Source organism: Herpailurus yagouaroundi, unplaced genomic scaffold, assembly GCF_014898765.1.
Source record: "Herpailurus yagouaroundi ecotype Mexico unplaced genomic scaffold, PumYag 198, whole genome shotgun sequence".
In the NCBI taxonomy this organism is placed as follows: Eukaryota; Metazoa; Chordata; class Mammalia; order Carnivora; family Felidae; genus Herpailurus; species Herpailurus yagouaroundi.
The window spans coordinates 16,004,640-16,019,380 of NW_024412429.1; the positions used below are offsets into that span (position 1 = coordinate 16,004,640).

Genomic DNA, 14,741 nt, shown 5'->3' on the forward strand with positions numbered 1-14,741 from the left:
AACGGCGCGCTCGGGGACGCGGAGATCTTCCGGGGACGAGGGCGGGGACAGCTGAGGGTGACGAGAGCAGCGGAATAAGGAAGCGGGCGGAGGCGGAAGCAAGCAGGGACCGGGAGGTCCCAGGCACTGGGGAGCGGAAAAGGTCGCGGCGACGCTGGTCACGTGGTCCGGCTGTCACGTGCAGCGGGCGGCTCACGCTCTGCGGACCCGGAGTTCGGTGCGCCTGCGCAGTGCGGGCGCTGGGAGGGCCGCCCGAGCGGCAGAGCTGACTGCGGGAAGCGTGACCTGCGGCCGCACTCTTACTTGCAGCAGGGTCGGGTAAGCTTGCTCGCTTGGCACATCCCTCGTGTCTTCCGGCGGAGAGGTTAGTGCACTGCTTTTCCCTAGCTGGTTGTATGGTCTTGCACCGGGGCCCCAACCTTTGCACCCAGGCAACTCTGAATCGCTCGGGTCACAGGTTTCTCCGGTACCGCTGCGGTGATCTTTGGTTGACTTAGCTGGGAATGAAAAAAAGCACGCAATCCATAAACACTGAGCGAGCCCTTTTTTGAGCCAGTACATAGCGGTTACCGCAAAGATTTTTTTAAAATTGAGCTTAAGAGGGGCGCCTGGGTGGCGCAGTCGGTTAAGCGTCCGACTTCAGCCAGGTCACGATCTCACGGTCTGTGAGTTCGAGCCCCGCGTCGGGCTCTGGGCTGATGGCTCAGAGCCTGGAGCCTGTTTCTGATTCTGTGTCTCCCTCTCTGTCTGCCCCTCCCCCGTTCATGCTCTGTCTCTCTCTGTCCCAAAAATAAATAAACGTTGAAAAAAAAATTAAAAAAAAAAATAAATTGAGCTTAAGGAATTGGAAGGCATGCTCCCAAAGGTTAGAGCCACTTATCCGTTGAATCGCAGCTTGGATGATACGGTTTTCTTATCTGGTATTATTGTTCTTAAAAAGTATAAAATGTGCCAAGTAACTGAGTAGCTGCCTTGTATTTCATTCGGAAAATGTGAGTTGAATACCTACCGTATATTGGGCACTATGGTCACAGAAGACCATGAACGGAAGACCAGTCTTATCCTCAAAAAGCTTACATTCTAGAGAAGAGAAAGAGAAATCTATTCTTTTCTATGGTTTCTTCTTCAGCTTTGTCACTGTTGTTGTTTTGTTTTTGTTTTTGTTTTCCTTTTTAAATCATCTCTGCACCCAATGTGGGGCTGGATATCACAGCCCCGAGATCAAGCAGTTGTTCGCTTCTCGGACTGAGCCAGCCAGGCGCCCCTAGCTTTGTCGGTAGTTAGTATCTATCTTACTGACTTGTCCCGTTTATGGCCTGTCACGTCTGATATAGTGCAAGATTCAAGACATAGGGATTTTCGTCTTTTATTTTCATGTGTATTACCAGCAAGTCGGGCATGTCAGGCACGTGATAGGAACTCAGTTCATCTTTGTTGTATGAATTGACAAATTAGAAATACGAGTTCCGCAAGTGATGTTAAATGCAATGGAAAAATAAAAAGTGGAGGAAAATAGAGCTTAAGGAATTGGAAGGCATGCTCCCAAAGGTTAGAGAGAGTGGGTGTTGGTTGTGCATCTTAAATGAAGTGGTTGGGGAAGATTTCACTGGGTAGGACTCTGTTGGAGCAAAGATCTGAAGGAGGTGAGGGAATGAGCCTTACAGAGTCCTAGGAAAAGAGCGTAACGAACTGTAAGTACAAAAAGCACAAAGATCCAAAGGACAGAGTGACTGGAGCAAACTGAGCAAGACATAGAGCTACAAGAGATGTTACGGTGATGAGATGAGAAGGCAGCACCAATTTTGTGCAGGAAGAAAGATGTGATCCAACTTGCGTCTTCAAAGGATCACTTTGGTTGCTTCTGTAGGAGGCAAAGAACAGAAGCAGGGAGACCCATTAGGTAATCATGGGAAAGACAGCCACTTGGACCAGGGTGGTAGCAGTGTGGGTTGAGACCTGGTGCAAATAAAGCCAGTGGGATTTGCTGATAGATTGGGTATGGGGAATGAAGAGGCAAGACGGATTACAGGTATTTGCCTTTAACAGAGAAAGATAAGGGTGTGATTGCTGTTTTGTGAATGGGGAAGACTGTGGCAAGAATAGAATCTGAGGGAAGATTTTGGAAGTTCAGTTTTGAGCATGTTACATTTTTCACATAGGGATAGATACCTGCTATTCATCGATGTGTAGATAACATCTAAGGAGCTGAGAATAGAGAAGAAAAATGGCCCAAATACTGAGCAGTGGTGCTTTCAATTGTTGATGGGATAGGAAAATACAGAGGAGAAAGAAGGTACCACCAGTGAGGTAGGAGGAAAGTGGCCAGTGTGGTATTCTAGAAGCCACTTGAGGAAGGTGCTTCCAAGAGGGTGGAGTGATCAACTAATCTGGTCTTGCTTATAAGTCGGATACAATGAAGACTGAGAAGTGACCATTGGACTTAAAAATAGGGAAGTCGTTTGTGGCCTTAACAAGTGGGTTTTGATAAAGTGGCAGGGATGAAAGCCTGATGGGAAGGGGCTCAAGAAACTCAGAGAACAGGAGTTAGAGACAGTAAATAAAGCTTTTAAAGGAATGGAACTCAAAGAAAGAGTAAATAGTATATGGAAGGGAAGAGTTGTTTTTATAAGATGAGAGAAATTAAATCACAGTCATCTACTAATAGGAATGTGCCGGAAAGATGGAAAAATAAATAGCACGAAATAGGAAAGAGTTTAACCTTTCCTGCTGCAGGCAGGAAGGGGTGAGACTTGGTGTGCCTGTGGAGGACCTGGTTCCAGGTGGGACCAGCAGAAGGGAAGCCAGAATCCATGGGCACGGAATCAGTAGGCGGGCAGGCAGATCATGGTGAGAGCGTGTGGAAATTCTCTTCTGATTGTTTCTGTTTTGTCAATGAAAGAGGAAGCGAGGAGGCATTGGAGGCGTGAGGAGAGGGCACAGAGTAGACTATGGTGGGGAAAGAGGTTAAGGTTGTTGAGCAGCAGGAAAGGAGCTCCTAAAGGAAGTGGTCATGATTCTAGAGTGAGACCAGCTGGCATGGTTGGTTGGTTGGTTGGTTGGTTGGTTGGTTGGTTGCCTGCCTGCCTTTAGCCACGTTCAGATGCAGTGCAGGCACAAATAAGGGGAAGTATATTTGATTCTGGTTGATGTTATGTCATGTGAGCCTGTGGATGAGCGAGGGATTCAAAGGATTTGAGGTATATGGGCGAGAGATGGTAGACCACGGAATATAGGCTGAGCATGGCAGAAGTGAAGTGAGTGGGGAGTGAGCGACAATGAAAGGGTGTCTGGATCATTGGACCGTTCGGTCCTATTGGGGATGAAGAATTGGGATTAAGAAGAGGAGTGAGCTTGAAAGACCAGACATGGGTGCCTGGGTGGCTCAGTTGTTAAGCATCTGACTTTGTCTCGGGTCATGATCTCTGTTCATGAGTTTGGGTCCCACGTTGAGTGAGCTCGAGCCTTGCTTCAGGTGAGCTTGAGCCCCGCTTCAGGTGAGCCCTGCCTCTCGCTTTCTTTCTTTCCCTCTCTCTCTCTCTCTCTGCCCTCGCTCACTTAGCCCTTCCCCTCAAAAAAAAAAAAAAAAAAAAAAAAAAGACATGATGTTTGGAGCAGAATGCTTGAAATTGAGAATATGCGGTTACAGTTACTGATAATGACATGTCTAGAGCAGGACTCTCCAATAGAAATCCAGTGCAAGCCACATAACGGCATTCAAAGGTTTCTAGAGGTTTGGAAGGTAAAAATAAACAAGTGGCATCAATTTTAATTTACTTTATGTAACCTAATATATCCAAAAATAGCATTTCAACAACTTATCAGTGTAAAAATTAGGGAGATGTTTTACTTTTTTGTATTAAGTGTAAAACACAAAGTACAAAAAGCATTTAGTGTTATTGAAGCACATTTCAGGTGCTCAGTAACCATATGCGCTCCGTGGCTACTATGCCACCGGGAGCATGTGACCGTGGGAGGGAGCGATGCAGGAAGGGTGGAACGCAAGATCGGTCGGGGAACTCGGGCTGGGGAATTGGAAGAGCCGCGTCCACCACGGATCTGCACAAAACGTAACGCAGAGCTTTTTAGAGTCATTAACACTCTAACATACTTTCAACCTTTAGATTTAGTTTGTACAATTAAAATTTAACTTTACTGAGATGCGCCCCAGTTTTTCACAAAGCCTAAATTGTGTGTGTGTGTGTGTGTGTGTGTGTGTGTGTGTGTGTGTGAGAGAGAGAGAGAGAGACCTTAAATGCTACATCTGTCTTCCTCTGCAAAGATTAAGAGAAGACACGCTTCTTGTTTGTCTGGTAGCGTTTGCATTCTTTGTCCTAGTGCTTTGCGTAGCCTCTATAGGAAGGCAGTCTTTAGTTTCAAGGTAAGAATTTCCTCGAAGAGAATGGAAGGCTCTGTGTATACAAATTTCCGACATGTATTGTAATTAGGTTCTTCAACACCCACTGGTTGAGCCGGCAGGGAATAGTACTAATTAAAGGTCAAGTGTAGTAGCTCGTTGGACTAGAACTAAACACCCAGTTCCAGCTTTTGAGGTGTTTTGAAAACAGCAGCTTCTGCCCCCCTCGCTTCGCCGTGACTCACCCTTGTCCTCTTCCTCCTGGAGGTAGGTAGTAAATCGTAGTGGTTACCGTGTCGTCTTTGGAATTGGAAAAGCCTGGGTTGTAATTAGGTCTCAGCAAGGGTGTCCGCCTCTCGGCCTCAGCTTCTTCGTCTGTAAAATGCCTCCTGGGGTAACAGTGAGGTAAAGCGGAGGGCCTAGTGTGTAGAAAGTACCCAGTAAGGCCCTGGTCTCTCTCTGTTCCCGGTCTACCTTATTACCGAACGTAGGTTTCTTAAACATACATCTGACCGTGTGAGTGTCACGTTGAGAAGCTGTGGCTTCCCCCTACCTGTAGACACTTTTGCATCACTGACTGGCCACTGGCTCCTTTTCAGTCCTAATCTGCAACTTACTCCTGCCTCCCCTCAAGTTGCACCTTGGTGGTCAAACAGTACTCTGTACCTAGAGTGTTTGATTTGATGATCCCTCTGCCCTTTTGAGACCCAGTTCAAATGTCACCTCTGTCGATATGTCCTACCCACCCTCACCTGAGATGCTCCCTTCTCTTGGCCCCATAGCAACTGGCACATAGCTCTGTTCTGAACTTAATCACATTATTCTGTTTCCCCAGCTAGACTGTGAATTCTGAGATCAGTGATTCACTATTCTATCTCTAGCACCTAACATGCTATTTTTATAAAGAATTATTAGTATTGATTGCCTATTAATAGGCTTGCCTTTACAAAACAAATATTTTATGCTGTAAATAAGGTGGGGGGGGGCGCCTGGGTGGCTCAGTCGGTTGAGCGTCCAGCTTCGGCTCAGGTCACGATCTCACAGTTTGTGGGTTCGAGCCTCGCGTCGGGCTCTGTGCTGACAGCTCAGAGCCTGGAGCCTGCTTCAAATTCTGTGTCTCCCTCTCTCTCTGCTCCTCCCCCGCTCATGCTCTGTCTCTCTCTCTCCTTCAAAAATAAATAAAAACATTTAAAAAAAATTTTTTTTTAAATAAGGGGAGGGGATTATTTACATCTGCAGTCTCTTTCTTTTGGAGCACGAACACGTGTCTGTCACATCCCTTACCCCCACTACCAGGCCGATCTCAACCTGAAAAGCCCTTTGCCATTCAAGAAGCAGCTGGAATCTTTCCGAGAACCTTTCCTGACTCTTCGTGTAGAATTAGGGCAGCTCCTAGTGTGTTTCCTCCGCAGCCTGTACTGTAGCTCTTTCATAGGACCTAGGGCCTGTTCCACTGAGTTATAATGGGCAGCTGAAAATGCCTGTCTCCTCCAGACCGTTAGCACCTGATGGCAGGAACTCCGTCCTTTCATGGCCCCACCTCGTTGTTGATCTTATTGAATAAGTTTTGAGTAAAGGAATTTAGAAGTATAGATTGTTTTTAATGGTTCAAATGCTAATGAAGTAAACGAAAAGATCCCATCACTCTATTTATCTTTTTTAGGTCCTTGTCATGTCACTAGCTTCCTAGTGTTGTAATCTTCCAGAAAGAAGGCCAGGGGCTGATTAAAGGAAAGGTGGGGGGGAGCACTTGCATTGACTTTTTTTAACCTTGTTCTTTTTCTACACTTAGGCTAAGGTGTCTTTGTTTTGCAGATGTTTTTACAGAGATATGCTTACTGCCTAGGAAGATACTGTATATATTTGAAAACATTAAAACAAAAACAAAAAAGCCTTGAACCTCTAATTCTTTTTCTTTTAGCTGGGGATGTGGTAATGTCAGCCAGACTTTTCAGAGCCCTGGCCGGATCTCACTGTATTTTATCAAAAGGGTATCAGTGCCAAAGACTTGCTCATCGAACGTTAAAACCGCTTAAGGAATTTGAGACTACAATATGCAGCACCATGACGAGAAGCCAGAACTTGGATTTATTCTTTCCTGAGACAGCAGCGGGTGATTTGAGTAAGTCCCAGGTCCTGGAAACAAGTCAGAAAATACCAAATACAAACATACTGTCTCCATTAAATGCTGCACGTTGCCAGGGTGAAAAAGCGCACCTTCCGACCAGGAAATCGTTTAGTACTCACAGGAAAGTGACTCACAAACCAAATCTATTAGGTTCTAAGTGGTTTATAAAAATATTAGAGCGGCAGTACTCATCTATATCAACGGAAACAGTTGTTCCTAAACAAGACTTTCCACAAATCAAGAGACCACTGAAAGCGTCGAGGACCAGGCAGCCATCCAGGACCAACCTTCCAGTTCTCTCTGTGAATGAGGTAAATGTGTGATGGTGCCTTGTGCGTACAATCCTTACTTGCACTGTAATCGAGTGCCCGCTGCGCCACAGCCTTGCTGTGAACGTAAGAGATCTGGCAGCAAGGGCTTTGAAGTCTGATAGTAAAACCTGTGACATCCAAAGGGAATCAGCATCTTAATTTTAGGAATCGATAATACATAGAAAGAGGGGCACCTGGGTGGCTCAGTTGGTTAAGCATCTGACTCTTGATTTTAGCTCAGGTCTTGATCTTGAGGTCATGAGTTCAAGCTCCACGTTGGCCTCCACGCTGGGTGTGAAGGCTACTTAAATGATAATAAAATACATATAAAGGCAAAAATAGGCAATTAAATATAAAAATATAATTTATGAAAAGATTAGTTATTGGCCTAAGGAAACTTTGAGAAAAAAGACTACTGTTAAGTCCAGTGTTGGAATGGTATTATAAAAAACACCCATTAAACAAAATCAAACTGTAGAAATTCTTCATCAAATTTAAAAACAAAAACAAAAAACGGGCGCCTGAGTAGCTCAGTCAGTTGAGCGCCCAGCTTCAGCTTAGGACGTGATCTCACGGTTCATGAGTTCGGGCCCCACATCAGGCCCGTGCTGTCAGTGTGGTGCTGGCTTCAGATCCTCTGTCCTCTCTCTGCCCCTCCTCCATTATGTATGTGCGTGGGCGCGCGCGCTCTCTCTCTCTCTCTCTCTCTCTCTCTCAAACATAAACATTTAAAAATAATTTTTTAACATTTTCAGTAGCTTTGCAGACAGGTAAGCATTCATTAACCTGTGGTAACTGTATGGGATGGGGTAGTGAAATGACAGAAAATGGGTATAGTCAGAAAACAGCGAGAGGTTTTTGCTTTTCTGGCCTTTAAGGGTTGAAGAGGGTGTTTTTATTCACTGTTAGAGGTTTGTGAGAATTTTTCAGATACAACTGCATTTCCCTTCTACACGATAAATACTATTTAAGGTTAAGATCAAGCCCTTTGCTAACTTTTATACCTTGTATAGTACCCAGAACTGTGTCTTATATGTAACAAATACTTACTAAATTAGAAAGGAGAGAAGAGAGGCAAAGGGATCTTTCATGTCTATGGTCATCAACGTTAAAAATGAGAATTGAGAATATTTAAAACAATCAGGCCTTCTGAATCTTTCAGAAAACAGGTTAGAATGTCAGTCTTAAAATCTTGATTCTGAGTAGACCCTGAGCATGTTTAATTTGTGGCGGGGGGGGGGGTTGTTGTTGTTGTTTTTACTGCATAGTTCACTTCCTTCAAAAAGGTCGATAGACCTTCACTACTGATCCTCAGGTTATGACATTAGGATTGATTCATGATTTTTACTTTGGATTCTAGCTTTGTTTGTTTCTACTTTACTTTTAGGTTTGTTTGTTTATTTTGAGAGAGAGCGTACAAGCGAGCAGAGGAGGGGCAGAGAGAGAGAACCCCAAGCAGGCCGGCATGGAGCCTGACACGGGGCTTGAACCTACAAACCAGGAGATCATGACCTGAGCTGAAACCAAGCATCGGATGCTTAACCAACTGAGCCACCTAGGGGCCCCACAGGTCCTGATTTTTTAATTGTATTGTTTAGCTTTGTGATCATTTGGGAAATGCAGTATTTAAGTGACAGATGACATGAAGTGTAAAAACCTGAATTCATGGCAGGTCCAAGAAAGAGGAAGATCTAGGGGTCTGGGTGGCTCAGTCGGTTAAGCGTCCAACTTCGGCTCAGGTGACAATCTCACAGTTTGTGAGTTCGAGCCCTGCGTCGGGCTCTGTGCCCACAGCTCGGAGCCTGGAGCCTGCTTCGGATTGTGTGTCTCCCTCTCTCTCTGCCCCTCCCCCATTCTCGCCCTGTCTGTCTCTCAAAAATAAATGAATGTTAAAAAAAAAAATTAGAAAAAAAGAGGAAGATCTCCATTTTGTCTTTTGTAACACCTACCAGCACAGAGAACAGTCTTTTTTTTTTTTCTTTTTAGAGTGTGAGCAGGGCAGAGAGGCAGAGGGAGAGAATCGCAAGCAGGCTCCATGTTCAGTGCAGAACCCGACACAGGGCTTGATCCCACAACCCTGGGATCGTGACCTGAGCCAAAATCAAAAGTTGGATGTTCAACCAATTGAGCCACCCAGGTGCCCCAATAATCAAGTTCCTTAACGAAGAGGATGATATGGTCAGAGGTGTCACTTTTTTTTTTTTTTTTATAAGTTATTGGTTGTAAACTCTCAAAGAGACATTATTTCTTTGGGCTGTCCTTCAACTTGGAGGCAGTTTTCTTGAATTCGTTTTTTTTTTTTTTTTTTTTTTTTTTTTTTGAGGATATTTTTTCTGCTTCCAGGAAAGGATTTGAAGCAGATCTTCAAAATTTAACGTAGTTTTAAATGAGATAATGAAAGTATTACATTTGAAATGGAGCAAACAATTGACATGAACAGAGAAATAACTGTTACCTGGTGTGAATAATCTAGGTGAACATTTAGTTCTGAGAAGCCCAATGGTTAAAGAAGGGAATCCTCCTGGGTTATACTTTTTTTGTTCTTTAACGGGGAAAAAAACCATAAAAATGTTTTATGAGGAACTATGGTTTTCTATCACCAAATTTAAGGAGTCATATACGTGCTGGGTTCTTAGATACAAGATATTATGTAACATAATAGGCGTGACCTCAGATGCAGTTTTGCAAAAACAGAAGCAGCGTGTGGTCTCTCTGAAGAGCACAGGGAAATAATAGAAAATCTTATGCTTCTAAAAGCATTTATTTTTTCTTTAGTAACCTCTACACCCAATGTGGGGCTCGGCCTCATGACCCTGAGATCAAGAGTGTGTGCTCTTCCCAGTAAGCCAGCCAGGCCCCCACCTTGGAACATCATTTCTGATGATCTTACTCTTCATGGGCGAACGCAGTCTTGAAGTGTGGCTAGGTCCTATATCCCCAGGGCCGGAGACCTGCTTTTATCTGCCCCACATGGAGGGCCACCCCATTTCCACATGGGCATCCTGGGGCTGGGGAGTCCCTAGTGGTGGGATAGCCCTTTCTCCCCCTCTGGACACAGACAGGAAGGACTCTGCTTTGCACCAGAGAGCAGGTGTGCTTTGTCTCATTCCCCCCACGTGCTCCTGACTCGCCCTCTTTCCTGTGCCACACAGCAAGCTCCCAGAATTGACTGAGTGAGGTTAGTCACTACCCGCTGTACTAGAATCAACTCTTTACCTGGTGTCATTTGCAGAGATCGAACGTACTAAGATTTGAGCCCACTTGCCGTTGGCTCGTGGTTTATCTTGGCAGCAACAGTGTTCCTTGTTGGTGCGTCTCATCTCAGGAAGAGGATGCGAGAGGATGACAGCCACTGCCCTGATCAGCATGGAGACGGGCACGTCCTTGTACTGCAGAGTTAACTAGTGGGTTGTTACTAATCGATGGGTTTTTTTGTTGTTTTTTGGGGTTTTTTTTAGTGAAATATAATAGAAAGCATCAGAATGCATTAATCGTGGTAGAAATGAATACTATTTCATGAAATTTTTGTGTCACGTATTGGTATGTGTGCCCACGTGCATCTGTGTACTGTGTGTACAGAAGGCTTTTTCCCCGTGGGATGGAGTCAAGAAACTTAAAAGCTAAAGCATTGTCCTGCTGACGTAAAACGTATCTGTGTTGTATAACTTTTATCTACGGTCTATACATAACAGGAAAACACGCATTTTTCTTTTCGTATTTAGAGGCAACATTACAGTAATGCATTACTCTTCAGTAGTAGAATGTGAATAAAAATAAGCTTTCTTTTTTAAGAAAAGTGTTCCATCAGAGTGTGTGATGCACTGAAGCAAGGATCGTATATAGATTTCTAGCCCCATCTGCTGGAACGTGTTTTCTGTGGCCAGCAAAACAAAACACATATTGAAACACTGTGGCTTTCTTGGCTTTCGGTTTTAGGTTTTTGTTTTTTTTAACATTTTAAAATAGAAAGGCCTACATTTAAGTGTTAAATCGAGTAAGTGTTTGAGGTTGGTTTGGCACATCTACGTAAGAACAAGTTGTTGATCCCTGTCCTAAAGCCTGAAATTTGTGCTCTCACTATATATATATATGATTCATTATAAAAATCCAGAAAAAGACATATGAAAACGGAAGCTTCTCACAACATAACAATATAATTAATACGGAAAAAACGGGACTACAACACACTCCGTGGGCCTCTTTCCCTTTACCAAATGGATTTCAGGGCAATCTTGAAACTTAAAGCAAAGGGGGAAAAAAAAAAAAAAAGAAACTTACAGCAAAGGATATAAACCTAAAAAAAGATTGATCCAGCAAATCAATCTGGAAAACTCTGTAAATCATTTATTAATGGAAGAAGCCATAACTTACAGAGAGAGTGAGTCCCAGAAGGCTTAAGGATACAGAAAGTAGTGTGGCAAGCCGTGTAAGTTTATGTGATGCTGGCCAGAACTTTGAGCCAAACTAAACAGGAGACAGGGAAAGAAGGAAAGGTGACAATCTTCAGAAAGTCTGCAAAAATCCTTGGAATGGCTAAGTAAAAGCAGATTGTGTTTAAAATTTATTTATAATTTTTTGGAACTCAGAATGTATTTTCTCATGGAAGTAGTGACTGAATGCACTTGAGTGCACGTTAGTATGTGTTTTTAGCACGGACGGGCCCGATCAGCAACGAATGATGGTGAGGCAGGCAGGGACCTAGCGGGTGGGAGGGGCTGCGTGGACTGGAGAACTGGGACCACCTCCTCAGCTTTAGTGAATAATATATTCATTAGTTGAATTATTTCTATTCCTAATTATATTCATTCCTAATTATATTCTATTCCTATTATATTCGATAGTTGATTATTGCCAGATCTTCTACTTGGTCAGATCTCGGTGGAAATCTGGCTTTTGTGTGAAACCTCAATTTGTTGTTGAGGATGAATTCATATCTTAAAAGCACTATATGGTCAGGGTGCCTGGGAGACTCCGTTCAGTGTCTGACTTTGGGCTCATTTCATGACCTCATGGCTTGTGAGTTCGAGCCCTGCATCAGGCTCACTGCTGTCAGCACAGAGCCGTCTTCAGATCCTCTGTCCCCACCTCCATCCCCCGCCCATTCCCCCCCCCCCACAACGCTTTCTCTCAAGAATGAATAAACATTAAAAAAAAAAACAACACTATATGGGTCAACTTTAAAAAAAACTTTTTTTTTAATGTTTATTCATTTTTGAGAGAGAGACAGAGTGTGAGTAGGGGAGGGTCAGAGAGAGAGGGAGACACAGAATCCAAAGCAGGCTCCAGGCTCCGAGCTGTCAGCACAGAGCCCAAGGCGGGGCTCGAACCCACGGACCGTGAGATCATGACCTGAGCCAAAGTCGGACGCTTAACCGACTGAGCCACCCAGGTGCCCCAAATATGGGTCAACTTTTGAGTTGGATAGTTCTCTGAGCTGCCAGTTTGCAATTCTGATTCTAGAACAGGTGGCTTCTGCCGTCTCCAGTACAATTATGGGAAGATCCTCTACTGGAATAGTTCTTGGACTGAGGCCCCCTTATCTCCTCATCTTTTATCTTTTTTGTGCCTCCTCCTGCTCTTCTCGCTACAGCCCAGACAAAGTGTGTCAGCTGTAGTAGTCACACAAGTAATTCTGACATCCAACCTAATATCCTGTGATTTTGCTTAGTGAGTTTCAGTAAATTTGTTGGGTCTCCTGCCAAACACAGCCTGCCCACTGTGGCCTTACCTGGTTCCTGTTGGCAGGATTCCTTTCTTTCATGCAGCTTAATCTCCTGTCCTGTCAGCTCTTTCTAACTCCATGAAGCCTTAAAAGAACAGATAGTGTTAGCATTTCTAAGCCTTACGCACATAACTGATTTCCTGTACTCCAGTAACTATCTATACTCTGGCTGTGGATGCCTATGATTTGTGTATCAGCATGTGCTTAGCTTCATAGTGACTCTGGGAACCCGCTGATCAGTTACCCATCTGTAAAAGGAGGGCTACGACATTTATCCTCACTTTCAACAATTTCTGCTTGTCTGACTTGCCTTTTTTTTTTTTTTTTCCTAATTGAGATAAAATCATTTTGCTGATGAGTGGACATTTGGTTGATTTTAGGTTTTTCAGCTTGTGTGTTCCTTCGGGGCCTCTGTTTATTCCTCTGCTGCTTTAAAAAAAATTTTTTTAATGTTTATTCATTTTTGAGAAACAGGCAGAGAGAGAGGGAGACCCAGAATCCGAAACAGGCTTCAGGCTCTGAGCTGTCAGTGCAGAACCTGACGTGGGGCTCGAACCCACGCACCGTGAGATCATGACCTGGGCTGAAATCAGACACTCAGCTGAGTGAGCCACCCAGGTGCCCCTACTGCTTTTTAAATCACACATTAGAGTGGCACCTGGGTGGCTCAGTCAGTTAAGAGTCCGACTTTGGCTCAGGTCATGATCTCACGGTGCATGGGTTCGAGCCCCGCGTCAGGCTCTGCGCTGACCGCTCAGAGCCAGGAGCCTGCTTCGGATTCTGGGTCTCCCTCTCTCTGCCCCTCCCCTGCTCACACTCTGTGTCTCTCCCTCTCAAAAATAAACATTAAAAAAAAATTAACTCACACATTAGAATGGCATAACAGATTGAAGAAAAGGCAGGGCAGGCTTAAGCTGTTTCTTGAGTTTAGGGCCAGGAGTTAGGTAACAGAAGTGGGAGGAGGAAAGGAATTAATACACTACTTTTCTGAAATTTTGTACTAGGAGCATAACAGGAAGGGAGAGAGTTTAATGGTAACATGAGTAACATGAGTAACTCCTAAGAGTAAATTCTGATTCAGTGACTCCTAAGCCTCTCTTAACCAGCGGTGGGTCAGACACCATACGTATCAAATGGCCGTAGAATCACTCATGTTCTGATCAGAAATATAAAACTGTGAACATATGAAAATTCAGATGTAAATTACTTGATACACTTGTTCACCTCCCGTAAATTTTGATGGTTTAAACATACCTGTACACACGGTAAGAATAACTATAATCTGTGATTCACGGTTTGTTTGTGCTAGCCGTGTTTCTGAGCACTTGACATTCATCAGCTTGTCTAAACGTCACAGCAGTCCTCTAAGTAGACATTTTGTCATTCTGATTTTCTTTTAACTTTTTTTTAATGTTCATTCATTTTTGAGAGACAGATGAGACAGAGCGTGTGGGGGGGAGGGGCAGAGAGAGGGAGACACAGAATCTGAAGCAGGCTCCAGGCCCTGAGCTGTCAGAACAGAGTCCGACGCGGGGCTTGAACTCCTGGACTGTGAGATCATGACCTGAGCTGAAGTCGGATGCTTAACCTACTGAGCCACTCAGGCACACCTGTCATTCTCATTTAAAAAAAAAAAGAAAAAAAGTTATTCAAATTCTGTGAACTCTTTAAGGCCTGTGTCAATAGCTTTTGAACTTTATTGACTTCATCCCCTAGTGAGGAATGTATTTTACCTAAGACATACATAGATATAAATGACAGAAAACTCGATAAAGTAACATTTACCCTTACTATGAATGACGCACTGTAATGTTTTCTATTTTATTGAATTTAATTTTTTTAATTATTTTTTTAGCATTTATTAATTTTTGAGACAGAGAGAGACAGAGCATGAACAGGGGAGGGGCAGAGAGAGAGGGAGACACAGAATCTGAGACGGGCTCCAGGCTCTGAGCTGTCAGTACAGAGCCTGATGTGGGGCTCGAACTCACGGACCATGAGATCATGACCTGAGCCGAAGTTGGACGCTTAACCGACTGAGCCACCCAGGTGCCCCTTTAATTTCTTTTTTTTTAAGCTGGTTTGGGCCAACCAGATCGGTAGCAGGATTCATGGATGGTTGTGGCTTACAGTTTGACAAAAGTGCTGTGCCATACTGCTCCCTGTGTGTGCACTGGGCAGACATAGGCCACTCAGATACACAGAATTTTTTGTTTAATACTAACC

The 14,741-nt window shown here is 44.0% G+C and overlaps 1 protein-coding gene across 2 annotated transcripts in view; it reads left to right on the forward strand.

Moving 5' to 3' along the window:
* The first annotated feature begins 211 nt into the window (after positions 1 to 211).
* The window catches only part of RMND1 (required for meiotic nuclear division 1 homolog), a 44,935-nt gene continuing 30,405 nt past the window's right edge, over positions 212 to 14,741 (forward strand). Inside the window, exons 1-2 of one of the 2 annotated variants that reach the window (XM_040448878.1) lie at positions 212 to 364; positions 6,276 to 6,793. In XM_040448878.1, the coding sequence (XP_040304812.1) occupies positions 6,290 to 6,793 (504 nt within the window). In that variant the 5' untranslated portion in view covers positions 212 to 364; positions 6,276 to 6,289. The remainder of the gene's footprint in view (positions 365 to 6,275; positions 6,794 to 14,741) is intronic. The other variant, XM_040448877.1, reaches the window with a different exon arrangement.